Source organism: Stigmatopora nigra, chromosome 9 (genome assembly GCF_051989575.1).
Source record: "Stigmatopora nigra isolate UIUO_SnigA chromosome 9, RoL_Snig_1.1, whole genome shotgun sequence".
NCBI classification, from domain to species: Eukaryota; Metazoa; Chordata; class Actinopteri; order Syngnathiformes; family Syngnathidae; genus Stigmatopora; species Stigmatopora nigra.
In genome coordinates, this window is record NC_135516.1 from 3,127,105 (window position 1) to 3,141,338 (window position 14,234).

At 36.6% G+C, this 14,234-nt stretch overlaps 1 protein-coding gene across 8 annotated transcripts in view; it reads right to left on the reverse strand.

Moving 5' to 3' along the window:
- The window catches only part of astn1 (astrotactin 1), a 199,055-nt gene that overhangs the window by 107,186 nt on the left and 77,635 nt on the right, over nt 1-14,234 (reverse strand). For all 8 annotated transcript variants that reach the window (XM_077724197.1, XM_077724196.1, XM_077724192.1 and 5 more), the window contains exons 13-15: nt 7,999-8,165; nt 6,789-6,983; nt 1,452-1,579 (exon numbers count right to left, since the gene is read on the reverse strand). In XM_077724197.1, coding sequence (XP_077580323.1) covers nt 1,452-1,579; nt 6,789-6,983; nt 7,999-8,165 — 490 coding nt within the window. The remainder of the gene's footprint in view (nt 1-1,451; nt 1,580-6,788; nt 6,984-7,998; nt 8,166-14,234) is intronic.

Genomic DNA, 14,234 nt, shown 5'->3' on the forward strand with positions numbered 1-14,234 from the left:
AGAGCGAAAAACACATTGAAAAAGGTGTGCAATATGGGCAGAAGAAAGATGAGTGAATATTTTAGATTTAAAGTTAGGCCTGTTATACATGGCCTCAACTTGCCTAAAAAGAACATGCAGAATATCAAGGCAGCTTTTGTAGCAATAAGATGCCTGGTTTTCAGTAGCATTTTTCTTTTTATCGGGGGAAAAATGGAAGGGTGAGTGATAACACTAAATATAAAACAATAGATAGAGTCCATGGCCCAGGACAACAAAATGCTGGCCAGAGAGACTCTTTGGTAACTAACTATAATGAGGAAAGAATGACTAACTGATCCCCCATTGTGTAGTGCTCGAGGAAATCATATAAATGGTCAAGACTCGGTGATTCAAAACATTGATTGACCACGAATGGGAAGAGAGAGAGCTTCTTGCAACATGCTACATTGACTGCATAGCAAATCCATTTGGATGTTAGGTCAGAAGTTGAGTACAACCCTTATTAAAGGAAACAAATACCAATGGCTATGCAGTAAACCACCAAAGAGCTCACACTAACAGAAATGTGGGAGGCAAACAAAGCTGCACAGATAAACGAAGGCCAAGGTCCCACTGGAGTACTATACAAAGTGTACACGCATTGTTCAGACTAAGAACCTAGAATCAAACATCTGAACTTTAAAGCAAATGGGCATGGTTTTGTACTCTGACAGTCTCACATATGGACCTCATATTGATTGAATTTCAAATCAAGGACAAAACATTGAATTAATCAAAAATGGACTCCAACTTGGTTGTAAAAACTTCTAGGATAATCTTTTTTTCAATACAGTTGCAATGATGATCATAATGAATTAACAAAAATTAATAACAATCATTGTTAAAAAAATGCAAATCTTATTTCAAAACAGTGGTACATCGAGATACAAGCTTAATTCGATCCGGGACTGAGCTCGTATGTCGATATTCTCGTAACTCGAACGTATGTTTCCCATTGAAATGAACTTAAACCAAATTAATTCGTTCCAACCCTCGGAAAAAACACCAAAAACCGGATAATTTCTTCTAATTCACCATCTATTAACAAAGTAACACATAACTATTGGTTTAATATTACTAAAATGTGAAGATAGTGTGCTAAAATCCTAAACAGCCTCTCATGTCTTGGCCACCTGTCTTTCTCGTATCTCGAAATTTGTCTCATATCTAGAGATAATTATTTGCTCGAAAATTTACTTGAATTGCTCGTATATCCAGGTACCACTATAGTATGTAGTATTGTGTGAAATTCTGAATCAATTAAGAATGAGTATATATAATATGAACATGCACTGTACATATGCTTGTAGGAAAAAAGTCAACAACCAGAAGGAATAATTATACATAATGAAACAAAAGCATTTAATTATATCATTTTTCTTCATTAATTTAATGATACAATTTTCTCAGTTCAAAAATAGTTTTCTTACCTGTGAGGTATTCAGGGTCTGGCACAGGGTCTAAAAGGTCCTCATGACACTGGACTTCGGTTGGCACAGATGCCACCACCATGCCATCTGGAAGTTGCTGTTCAATACCTCGAGCAAAGTTTTTTTGTCTGGTAAAAAAAGATGGGTGTGTATTGTAAGATGTCTGAAAAACAACAAGGTATAGATTGTGGCCAGCCAATCTTGCAGGGCACAAGGAGACAGACAACCAATCACACTCATACCAAGCGGCAATTTAGATTGTCCAACCAGCCTACCATGCATGTTTTTGGGAGCCAGGAGGAAACCAGAGTCCCTAGAGAAAACCCAGAACTACGTGGCCAATGCGCTAACCATTCGGCCACAAGTCTGACTTAATATCCATTGTCGTAGTAATTTAAAAATATTTACCACATGAAGGAACGTTTCATTCATTTCTTTTACACTGAGTGACCACAGACATTGTGGGCCAAAGAAGAGATCTTAACCACTCATTGTAGACTGCTTGGCTCAGTGGTGGGCTGCTATTCTGTGTTTTAAAATCCAATCTGTATCGCCTATATCTCTGAGAGTGTTAAGATTTTTTGTTCAATACCAGTAGTAATGAGTTTAGCAGAGCACACTCAAATAACATTTCTGGACACATTGTTTGCTTTGTGGGTGACAACAACCAAAAGGTGTAAAAGGCGAGGGAGGCATTCACGTGCCAGTACAAAAGAACATAAGCATGGGCGTTTTTTTACAGATTTCAAAAGAACATGTACATGCAGTGTGATATAACACAGCAAAGGTGCAAGCATTGGCAAGGCCAATCAAATCTGTTTGTTCAGCACATTGGGGATATTCATAATGTAGTGCATTATGTCCTCTAAAAGTCCAACAAAAAAAAAAAATGCACAGAGGATGTCAATTTTTCCCCATTTATTATTGTTGCATCTTTTTGGTAAAAGCTAAAGGCCTTTGTTCATTTCAAATTTCTCGGAACGCACACCACAGGGCTGCATGAAACTATTTGGATGTGTACAGGTCAACTGTTTATAACTGAGTAGGACACCTCAAAGGGTCATTGTTGTTGTTAAGTAATTGTGAGTGAATAATCACTTTTAAGTTTACAGTGGGGGATGGACTGCCCTATGTCATCGATTCTGTTCATCACTCAGACAGAATATCTATGCGCAGCCGTGTTGTTGAGGTGTCCGATTTGGTGGCCTCAGTATTGCATCCCTGCTTTTTGCAGATTATGTTATTTTGGCTTCATCAGGCCGTGACCTCCAACTCTCGCTGGAACAATTCGCAACTGAGTGTGAAGTGGTCGGGATGAGAATCAGCACCTCCAAATCTGAGACAATGGTCCTCTGTTGAAAAAGGTGGCATTCCCCCTCCAGGCAGGAATCAGGTCATTCTCCAGGTGGAGGAGTTTGTGTATCTTAGGATCTTGTTCAAGAGTGAGGGAAAAATAGTGCGGGAGATTGACGGGCGGATTGGGTCGTGACTGAAAGAACAGAATCCCGGATACCAGGGGCTGAAATGAGTTAGCTGCGCAGAATGTCCAGATTCTCCCTTAGAGATAAGGTGAGAAGTTCGGTCATCTGGGAGGGGCTCGGAGTAGCTGGATGAAGTGGCTGGGGAAAGAGAACTCTGGGCTTCTCTGCTAAAGCTGCTGCCCTCACGACCCAAATTCGGATAAAGCAGAAAAGATAAGATAAGATGAGGAGGTGCTTTTGTCGACCAAATAAAACAACTTGCAGTGACTAAACCAAATGTATTTTATTTTTTCCCAGAAAAAAATCATAAAACAATAAATGTAGAAAAATATTTGCAATAATATGAAGTATTGTCTTATTTCATTGTAGTCTGTATCAGTGCATTGAAAAGTCAAATAAGGGCACTATTGCGATGGTTGACAAAAACCTATTCAAAAGTATGATCAAAATGCCACCTCCTTTTTAAAAAGTCATATCATATCTAAAAAAGTAATATCATCTTTTGATCATAACTGAATGACGGAGACAGATGTTTTGTGGAACTCCAGAACACAAGGGAAATGGCCTTTGAAGACATGCCAGCAGACATCACAGAAAGGTTTTCTTGCTATCCTTCCATCTGTCCGCTTTCTCAAACAATTTATGTCGAGGGATAACAGTTCATTTTAATAATGACACAATGCTGTTACACACTTGTTACCATTGACCTTCACCGAATCATGATTTGACAACTTCTGGATTAGTTTTTCTACTCTCCAAATTTACACATCAAAAAGGTATGGAGACAAACTGAGAAGAAGAAGAAAAAAGAGCCCTACTGTGAGAGTGTATAGAAAAGGGGGAGTGTAAAAAGATCACAGATTGGCAAATGGTTTAAAATAGATTTCAGTAAACTCCAAAAAGACACCTGGATCTATTATTAAAAAAACTAAACAAATGTACCTTCAATGTTGGCTTTTATCCACAATGAACAACATATTTTATGATTGATGAAGTTGATTTATGAGCAGTGAGCAATATCTATCCAGGTCTGCATAGACAGGTGATTTATTTTATTTTATTTTATTTTTTTATTATTATTATTGTTACATACAACCATTAGTACAGGTAAGTGACCAATTCACACCCTGAATAACTAAGAAAAGAAATTTGGGCTAAGTAAATAATGTATCAGTCGGGGTCCTTATTTCCCGAATGAAGTAATTGTATGTTGAAGTGGGTGAACAGAAAACATGGCACCCTGCTTGCTTTTATGAAACACTGGCAGTGAAGGACTTGGCAGGAATATCAAAAGACATCCTTGCATTCAGTGTCTGTCGAGTTTCTCAATAGAGCATTATTACATGGTGTAAGAGAATAGAGGTACGTTACTGTTTTGATACTCGGCTCATTTCCCATTGAGGGAACTGAAGATTTGTCTATAAACTCTAAATCAAGAAATGGACACCAGTGTGTGTGCGTGTGTGGAGGTGTTGGGTTGCTTGGAGCCATTCCTTGTGAAATATGGCCAGTAGGCAGTGGGAACCCTTGTTTGCCAGCCAATCGCACAACACAAGAAAAACAACAAAACGTTCACACTCATACCTTGTGACAATTTGGAGTGGTAATCGGATTATGTTTTGTGGATGTGGGAGGAAAACAGAGTGCTTGGAGAAAACCCATACAGTGAACATGAAAACTCCACACAAGAAGTTCAGAACCCAAATGCTGATAAACACTCAACTACTGTGACACTCGTGTAATTTCATTCAATTATTCATTTTCCGTAACACTTTTCTGCATATACACACAATTACGGCTGGTTTGTCTCCATGTGTGCCCTATGGCTGGCTGGCGACCAGTCTAAGGTATAGTCCGCCTTTCATCCGAAGACAGCTGAGTAAGGCTCCAGGAACCTCTGCAAACTTTTTCGAGGATGGGTGGTATGTAAGATGAATGAATGAATAAATTAATGAATGAAACTCATCTGGAACAAAAAAAGTATGTATTTTTTGTGATCCAGAGTAGTTTCTCATTTCAAAAGATTTATTGTAACATAGTTAAGGTAAACTTGAAGAGAGCTCAGTAGTTCTATTCCGCTTCGGATTGTAAATTTGTAAAACAGTGCAGTCGCAAAACCCTCAAAGTTTCCACATTGGACAAGTGAAAATCTCCATCAGGATGAGCAAAAGTTATAGTCCAGACTGCTTTTTTTTAAAAAGCACTAGACTACGGTATAGAGGGCGAGAGAGGCTGATTTAGAAATGGAATTCACAAAATGACTCCCTCATGGACTCCCACCCTCCCCTTCTTTCCTCTGAAACTCTTTAAATCTAACCAAGGGTCACTTAATAGGGTCTTGCTTATAGCAAATCATGAATTATTGATGACCTTATATCTTTGAATGACTAGAGGTAAATAAATGCAACATTTGGACAACTTATAAGATGTCCAAATGCAACAAATGCAAAGCTCATACTAAACTAACTCTTCCTAACATCAGATAGCACAAAACAATATAGTATTTGTGAGACATAATATACAATTGAGACTTCTCACTAATGCCCAGCACGCACAACGGAAGAAAGTAGGGAAATATATATTTTTTAAGCGAGTCTGTTTTTTTTTTGTCTCCAAATACTTTTGGCTTGTGTTTCCCGATCACATATTTCAAACATGGTGTTATCATGTGGTTCCTTTAATGTAGTGTTGATGTCTTGAACATATTAGTCACACTATGTATACTTATAGTATAATTATTTGATATGAATACATGTAAGTATATTCTTAAGGGGGAGGCCCGGTGTATCGAGTGGTTAGCGCGTCAGCCTAACAGCTTTGGGGGCCTGGGTTCAAATCCAGGTCAGTCCACCTGTGTGGACTTTGCATATCCTCCCCGTCCCTGCATTGGTTTTATCTGAGTACGCTGGTTTCCTCCCACATTCCAAAAACATGCATGGTTGGCTGATTGGATTGGATTGGATTGGATAACTTTATTCATCCCGTAATCGGGAAATTTCTTTGTTGCAATAGGAAGAGGGTGAGGATGCAGGGATAGGAAAGGCATTATACACAAATAGGTACTTAATAGTAAGTTAATAACACAAGTAGCTGGGGTAGAATATTCTGACAGGACACTTACATTTTTGGAATATTAATGCTACATTTTCACCAGCTACAGTGCATCTTATTTTTGCATTTTTTTTTACCAGGCTGATGACCTGGATGTCTTTAGAGCTAAATATGCAACGGGGACACTTTTTTAGATGATTTCTTTCTCCTCAAGATTTAAACAACTTACTGTAGCCATAACTTTGCTTAAAAATATGACTGTTAATATAAGGGTTAAGTAAGCTATGCAGTCATGTTCTCTTCCAAATGTATTGTATTTAAAAGAAAAATAATTTTAGCACGTCCGCCTCACATTTCTCATATAGGGGTTCAATTTCAGATAAATTCTGACCTCCTTGTATGGAGTTTGCATGTTCTCCCTGTGCCTGTGTGTGTTTTCGCTGAGTGTTTTTTTTTCTTTTGACATCCCGAAAACATGATTGGTGGGCTGACTGAGTGCAAATTGTCCATAGTTGTGAAATTGCTGCAATGATTGTTGGTCTTATTGTGACCTGTGATTGGGTTGCAACTAGCTAAGGGTAAACCAGTACAGGCGTTTCAATCTTTTCCCTCCTACTTAAAATGAGAAAAATGTCTTGACGATAAAAATAAATAAATGCAATTGTTCTTGGAAGTTGTTACTTTTGCCCCCGTATTACGTTCCCCACCTCTGTCCTTAGCCATTGTGAACACTGTCCGTGATGATTTATTAGAAAAACAAAACAAACAAACAAAACAATAATTGGCTAGTTCGCATATAGTTTACCTGAATGTGGCCTTGAGGATTTGCCCTGAGGTGCTCTCTTTGGTTTGATTGTTATATCCGTAAAAAAGGTCTCCAAATACTGTCTGGTTAGCCGGAATGTCTGAAGTGTCTCCACAGTTTACCCCGTCTGAGCAGACATCGGATAATGGCAGGCAAGATCTTCCATCTGCCCCCCGCTTATAGTCCTCAATACATCTATAAAACAGTGTTGAGTTAAGCATCATTACAATATTCATATTTATTGTTTACGATTGTAAGAACTAAGTGCCGTGGCCCCCTAAATGTACTTTGCATAGGACACAATAGCGAAACGATATCTTAATTGGAATATTTTTCATGTACTAGTGAACTTATCTTTCAAAAACTTTAATTAAACACATTTTTTATTACTTTGGCTGTTGCAGTTAGCGCAGGGGTGGGCAAACTTTTCGGCCCGGGGGCCATATTGGTTTTAAAAATTTGACAGACGGGCCTGGTCAGCACAAGATACGATACATATAATAAACTGCATCCGTTAACAGTACATATGAAACATATACAGAAAAAAAAGGAATAAAGTATTAACATACTCATCACTCATCATTTAAGTAAAAAATATGTAGTACAAAGTAAAGTAAAAAGGAATGTATTAAGAAATATTAAAATATAAATTAAAAAAAAGATAGAAGAGCTGTAAAACACGAAAAACAAATAAGAGTGGACAGACCTACTGCCACTGGCTTCCGCGTGACGGCGCTATCTTGGGGCCGGCCGAATTAAAAAGCCTAACGTATGTGGCCCGCAGGCCGTAGTTCGCCCGTCTGAGTTGGATGATGAACACAACATATTTTACTGTTTATGAATAAAACAGTGCATTGTAGTAGCATTTTTTTGTTGTTGCGGAAACAAAGTTTAAGTTGTTTTCCTCCTGAAGAATTTTACTCAAAAATGTATTTAAATGAAGAAAAATACATTTATTTACCCACTTTTCCACAAACATAATATTAAAGTAAAAGGCAGTGAATTAAATCGTAGAGTTTTTGAAAAAGTACGTGGGTATTTTGTTTTCATTTTATTTTTTTGTAGTATTAGTTCAAGAATTGTTTAAGCACCAAAACTATTTTAAAAAGTACCAAGTATTAACCGGTATCAGACAGAACCCGAACGACACATATTCCTATCTAAATACAATTGATGAAATTGTACATTTATGTATCAACTTGATTCTTACCCACAGAACATCTGAATGTTGTAAAGAGTTGGATCGTCTTCCAGAGGAGCCAGTTGCTGAAGACACAGCTGCTCACAACCTCCATTGAAACCATCAGAGCAATCAATACCAATGTGGTGGTCATAGCATCCACTTCCATCCTTCATAGGACTCAACCCCGGGGGGCACTGAAAGAAAATTATTGCAAAAAAAAATCTGATCCATTAGCTATGTTGTTTTTCATATTTTTTCAGTTTTGCTGGTGTAAGAGACACAAATGGTTTTCAGATGGTCACTAACGCCCCAAAAAATATCAGTCAATATTGAAAATTATCACGATAACCATCACATAACATATGTTACCTTCTTTAAAAAAAGAAAATACAAAATATGTTTTAAAGTGTTGTTCTGATTTGTAATAAAGGCAATTCTCTTCTTACACTATGAAAAGTAATGAATAATAAAACAGCCATACATTTTGACAAGAATCTATTTCTTTATAAAGTTGCCTTCAAACCAAAAGTTGCTGTGCAATATGAAATGAATATAATAATTAACTGAGGACATCATCACCATTAGCGAGCAGACAATTTTCAGCCTCACAAAAAGAAACGATGGAAATTTACCTCACATGCAGCCATTTAAAGAAAAAATTGAAACAGTTCTTTTAATAGCCAGTGCCCGTTTCATCAAAAAATGAAATTGTTTATGTTTATACTTAAATTATGAACTCAGGTTTTTTCTGCTAAGGTAGCACCTGGTCAAAAATAATTATTATTGAATTAAATAAACATATGACTCCAGCACAGTATATATAGTAAAAATAAAGAAGATACAGTCTCAGTTAAAAAGAACAAAACTTGTATAAAATTGCTGGCCAGTGTGTGAAATGTATTATTTTTAGTTTAAGTTAGTGTGTTAGGTCTTCAGTTAGAAAACCCCTTAAAGCGCCATGCTTTTTAATCCTCTTTTTTAAATTGAGATAGATTCCTACAGCACTTTTGGAGCTTAAAGGAATCAGCACTGTGCAACTGCCAAACAGCAACAAATCCCTGTGAGAGCAGTTGAATAAGCTAAACACTTTTAGAAGTTGTCTGATTGGTAGAGAGATCAAGAGGCACATATATTGACAAATGAGACAACAACATTATTCAATTATTCCTGAAATCCTTCATTATTTCACTTGACAGAAATTCATGGACCCGCCTGACGGTGTATGGGTTTACACGCCTGACTTCAGTGCGAGCAGGCGCGAGCTCGATTCTCGCTGGCGGCGGTATGATTGAGAGTGTGGATGGTCGTTTGTATCTCTGTGTGGCCTACGACTGACTGGCGACCAGTCTAGGGTGTAGACTGCCCTTCGGCCGACGACAGCTGGGTTAGACCCCAGCAACCCCGCAACCGTTTCGAGGATATGTAAGGTGAATGAATGAATGAATAAAATATGTTCACTTAAATTATTTAAATTGCGAAACTACAATGACCTTACCCAAGTTTTGAGTAAAACATGCATAATTAAAGATTAGGACAACATTGGATTCTTGAGTTGTTGCATTTCCAATTTTTACTCATGTTATTATTACTTGAAAAGAAATTCCCAAAGGGGTTTGAGCAAAAAAAAAATGGGGAATTGTCCCTGCTCTAACCAAACACATGGATAAAATCCACAAACCAAATTTGGATCAGATAAAAGGTATGCCATATTTTTATAGGGATAGGTATAATTTCAACAATTTCACTAAACATTATGTATATTCAATAATTCATTTTCTAAACCGTTTATCCTCGCAAGTATTTTGGAGAGTGCTCGAGCCTATCCCAGCCAACTACAGGCATCATACAGAGGACACCGTTAATTGGTGGCCAGTCAATCGCATGGCAACAGGAGAAGACAACCATTCATGCCCACACTCATACCTAAGGGCAATTTAGACAATTTAACCAGCTCACCATGCATGTTTTTGGGGATGCGGTAGGAAAATGGGGTAAACAGGAGAAGATGTAAACTCCACATAGAGAGGACCGACCTTGGATGTGTGTGTATTATAACGGGACCTTTCACCTGAGTCTGTATACCTTACTGATTAGGAGTGATTCATCGTGACAATTAATGACCAACAATTTAAAAATCAACTGGGAATATTGTACATTGTTGTAATATAGTGAAAATGTAATAAATTTGGTTCTAAAACTAAGCACCCCTAAAAAAAAAATAATATATATATATATATATATATATATATATATATATATATATATATATATATATATATATATATATATATATATATATATATATATATATATATATATATATATATATATATATATATATATATATATATATATATATATATATATATATATATATATATATATATATATATATATATATATATATATATATATATATATAATTCAAAATTTACTTCCCAATACTTTGTATAAAATGTACTAAATTAGAAAATATGTATTGGTAAGATGTACTTACAATAATTAGTGAAAAGTGGATGCAGGTTTGGGGGTTTCAATGCTTTATTTGCAACCAAAATTAAAAACCAAGACAACTGGTGGCCTCAGCTGACATCATCATAAGCAAGTCGCCAACTACCCCATCCCTCCCTCTCTCAGACCAGTATACATTGAGCTATTTAGGTGCAGACCAGAAAACATGGCATTCAACACAACAACTTTGCAACAAAATGCACGTGTGCACCTCGATATATTACATTACTGTCTTTAATTTTATGTGATGTGAACCTAAGTTTGTTTGACTTTGACTGTTGGTCAAAGACAGTCTGTGAGAATAGTTCTGGTTTGGTCTTTGGCTGCATACCTTTACCAAAGAGCATTGGTATCCCCCTCATTTCAATGTTCATTTTATAATGATAGGCTTTGTTTCCATGGTAATTGCTACTCTTGGCTGAACCTGGAAGACCCAGCTTTCTTAAAAGAAGAGTGAAAAAGCAAAGATACCCCTAAAACACAAACCCAGACAATCACTACGCACTAGCTAGGCAGAAAGTACATCATAACCCGGTGACTACCTACCGGTTTGTTGAAAAATTGTCGAAATTTTGGGATTTGAATAGAGTTCCATCATCAGTATTAATCTGGCTTTTTTATTATCTTTACATAGGCCTGCCTAACTGGGTGGCTGCCAATAACCTGATAATGAAAGTGTTGGGTACATGTAACTGTCACAGTTCTATAGACAAACTCCACTTTTATGCCCTTTAGTCAGTAAATTGCACAAAACAGTGAGCATATGCCATTTATTTAATGTAAAAATTGTTCTCTTAAGGTTGGACTTTGTTTTAGTTTCCATTTTGAGATGGCTTCTCATTAAAACCAAATCATACAATTCAACCTCAATGGGTGAATCATGGATGTTATTATTCCAGGAAAGGCATAAGAAAGCCAAGTTTCACCTGCCTCCTTTGAGTCACGTCTCATTTGGAAGTGCTAATTGCGTATATATTCAGTGTTTTTCATGCAACATAAACGTAAATGTCAAATGTGCTACCGGTTTCATTCTATTTGCGAATGCAATCTGTGCGTAATTAGAGGCTGACTGACTAAAGTGGCAGCTGTTGCACCTGGGGATGGCTTTCAGGCAGATCCTCTAATGAAGATAAGCTCAGGAAAAAGATAACTCAGCTGGGATGACATCATCAAAAATGAGATGAAATAGAGGGTAACAACATGATGAATTAGAAAACTTTTGGTAAGGTCACTGTTACACAAACAAAAAAGCAGAGTGAATTATCAACATACTGCATACTGCACACCTATCTAACTGAACAAAAAAAAGGAAATTTTGGAACTTCCGTTGAAATACGCAACTGAAGACATGAAACTAAAATTATACTTTCCTGCCAGGACTTCAAACGTTGATGTAAACTTGTATTTTATACGTTTGAAACTAATGACAAGGAGTACCTGCATTTAGAGTGTTTTAAAGAGGCTGCCCAGGGTAATTAAAAGCAATTTGCATTCAATTTTGAATTCAAGTATGATTGCAGTAACAAGTGTCCTTCCTGTTCTTTGTCTGTGCATTTTCCCATATGATTTCTGATTTGTGGAGCCCCTTGTGGCAAACCTGCTGGCCGTGATATCTAACTCTTTGGCTACAGTGATGGCATGTTTTGTCTAGCACCATCAGTGGTACTAAACATGAGCTTTCACAGCCGTTCCTCCCAAATTAAATGAATTGCATGTCTATTTTGTCAATGACAGGTAACGACTTAATGTGTTAAAGTCCAGTAAAAGCAGAAGGATGGCATGATCCTCACGCCCACAACATTACGGAATTGCTCTGCTCAAGTTTTGACACATATTCTCTCAAATATTGTTGAAATTTATCAACTTCATCATAGGTTAAGGTCACACTTTTAGCATGAACCCGGGAAAAAAGTCAAGTGGAGAAATGTCTGGTCACCGCTCAACCTGACATCTTCTTCTAACCCAGTTCAGGAAAAGTGTTTTCACCTCATGACTCTGTTTTGGACTCCCAAATTAAGTTAGAGGGGATATAACACTTTGCATATATTTTAATTGAATGAAATTACTATTTACCTTAATAGAACACATGAAACACGTCTATATGCACAGATTGAAACTGGACTTCGACAACGTAAAAGTAAACAGTATTATTCAAATACTTAATACTGTACTTGTTTAGTTAGGCTAGCAGAAAGCACTGTTCTTCAAAAAAAAAAAAAAAAACAGCAATCATGCCGACCATTTGAAATTACCTAAATCCTGAGATATTCTGTGTACTATTCAGGCACACAAGGGAGGTTTATAACAACCGCATCAGTGTATTGTGGTTTTGGCAGATGTTAAATATTTACATCATTTTTCATTAGATTTGATTCTAATGATACAATATCGTTCATGTAATATTTATGGAATCACAAAAAAAAAAATGCTGACACTTGTTACCAAGAGAAGCCATTCTTTGTGTATATCCAAGAAATGGCCCATTCCGTCAGGTTGTTGGTTCTGATAGAAAATAAGTTCCATGTGCCTACAAATGGTTTGATTGATCTGGCGAACACCTAATTGGATTAGCAGGTGAACATTTGTGAACAGTCAAAGTGTTTTGCTCTAGGTTATTTCCATTTGTGAGCCAAAAACAATGCATAATATATTATGCTTTCTCTTAATGAATGACTAATAAGTGGCTTTACCAACAGTGTGATGAGGTTTAGTGAGGTAAAAACCACTTTAAAAGTAAACAAAACACCAAATGGAAGAGAAAATAATACACAAACTTTGTTTTATTAATTTTCAAAGTAAAATCATAAGATTCCTTAATTCATTCCTCTTCAATAAAAATACCCATATGTGAAATTGTCGAAAGAGTAGAATCATATTTTTCGAAAGATGCGAATCGAATCTTTCTTTTGATGAGTTCATTGGGACAAACGTAGCACACAATATAATGTGGCACTTTAAGATCAGTCAACAACATCGACCAACCAAACAGACGTTTTGCCATTCAATATGCAGTTCAGCAAATACTTTGAGGGCCAATCATAATCAGTCAGCCAGTCTGCCATTTTTTTTGCCAGCCACAGTCACTTAATAAGCATTTTGTTAATGAGAGCCAGATTTGTCGAAGTCACATTTTCGTAAACATTCTCCGGTTGGGATTATGCCACTAAAACAACAGTTAATCCAGTGTTCTGTCCATTTTGAGTCGTGACTGATGAAAAGTAGTGGCATCCCTCTACGTGACTTGACTATGATTTTTTCCCCAAGTATAGAATTTTCAGGTTCTTACCCTCTCTGCTCTGTATCCATGATTTGAAGGAAGTGCTGCCATTGATATCAAAGTTATTGAAGATGTTTTTAAGTATCATATAAAGGCATTGTATGTCCTTTTGGTCATTCAATACTAAAAACTTGAGTATTGAGTGAGTCAGGATCTTGGATGGATCGAAAAGTAGATTGTGATATGATAATATGCATCTGAGAGGAATACTTTTGGGTGTTTTTACTTTACGGTGTTGCCGGGTTATTGTAAGTGGTGGCCACATTTAACACTTTAAAACAGGAAATAAAGTACGAGATTATAAATTGTAACTTGGCTGGAGTTTTTTTTAATCACATGTCCTCATTGAGAATATAAAAATGACAAAATGCTCTTAAGAACCATATACTGTGTACTGTAGCATTATACAGCATAGCACAGTGAATTTCTGCTTGTACCTTATACATGTTGTTTCCTCCTTTAATTTATCTTTGGA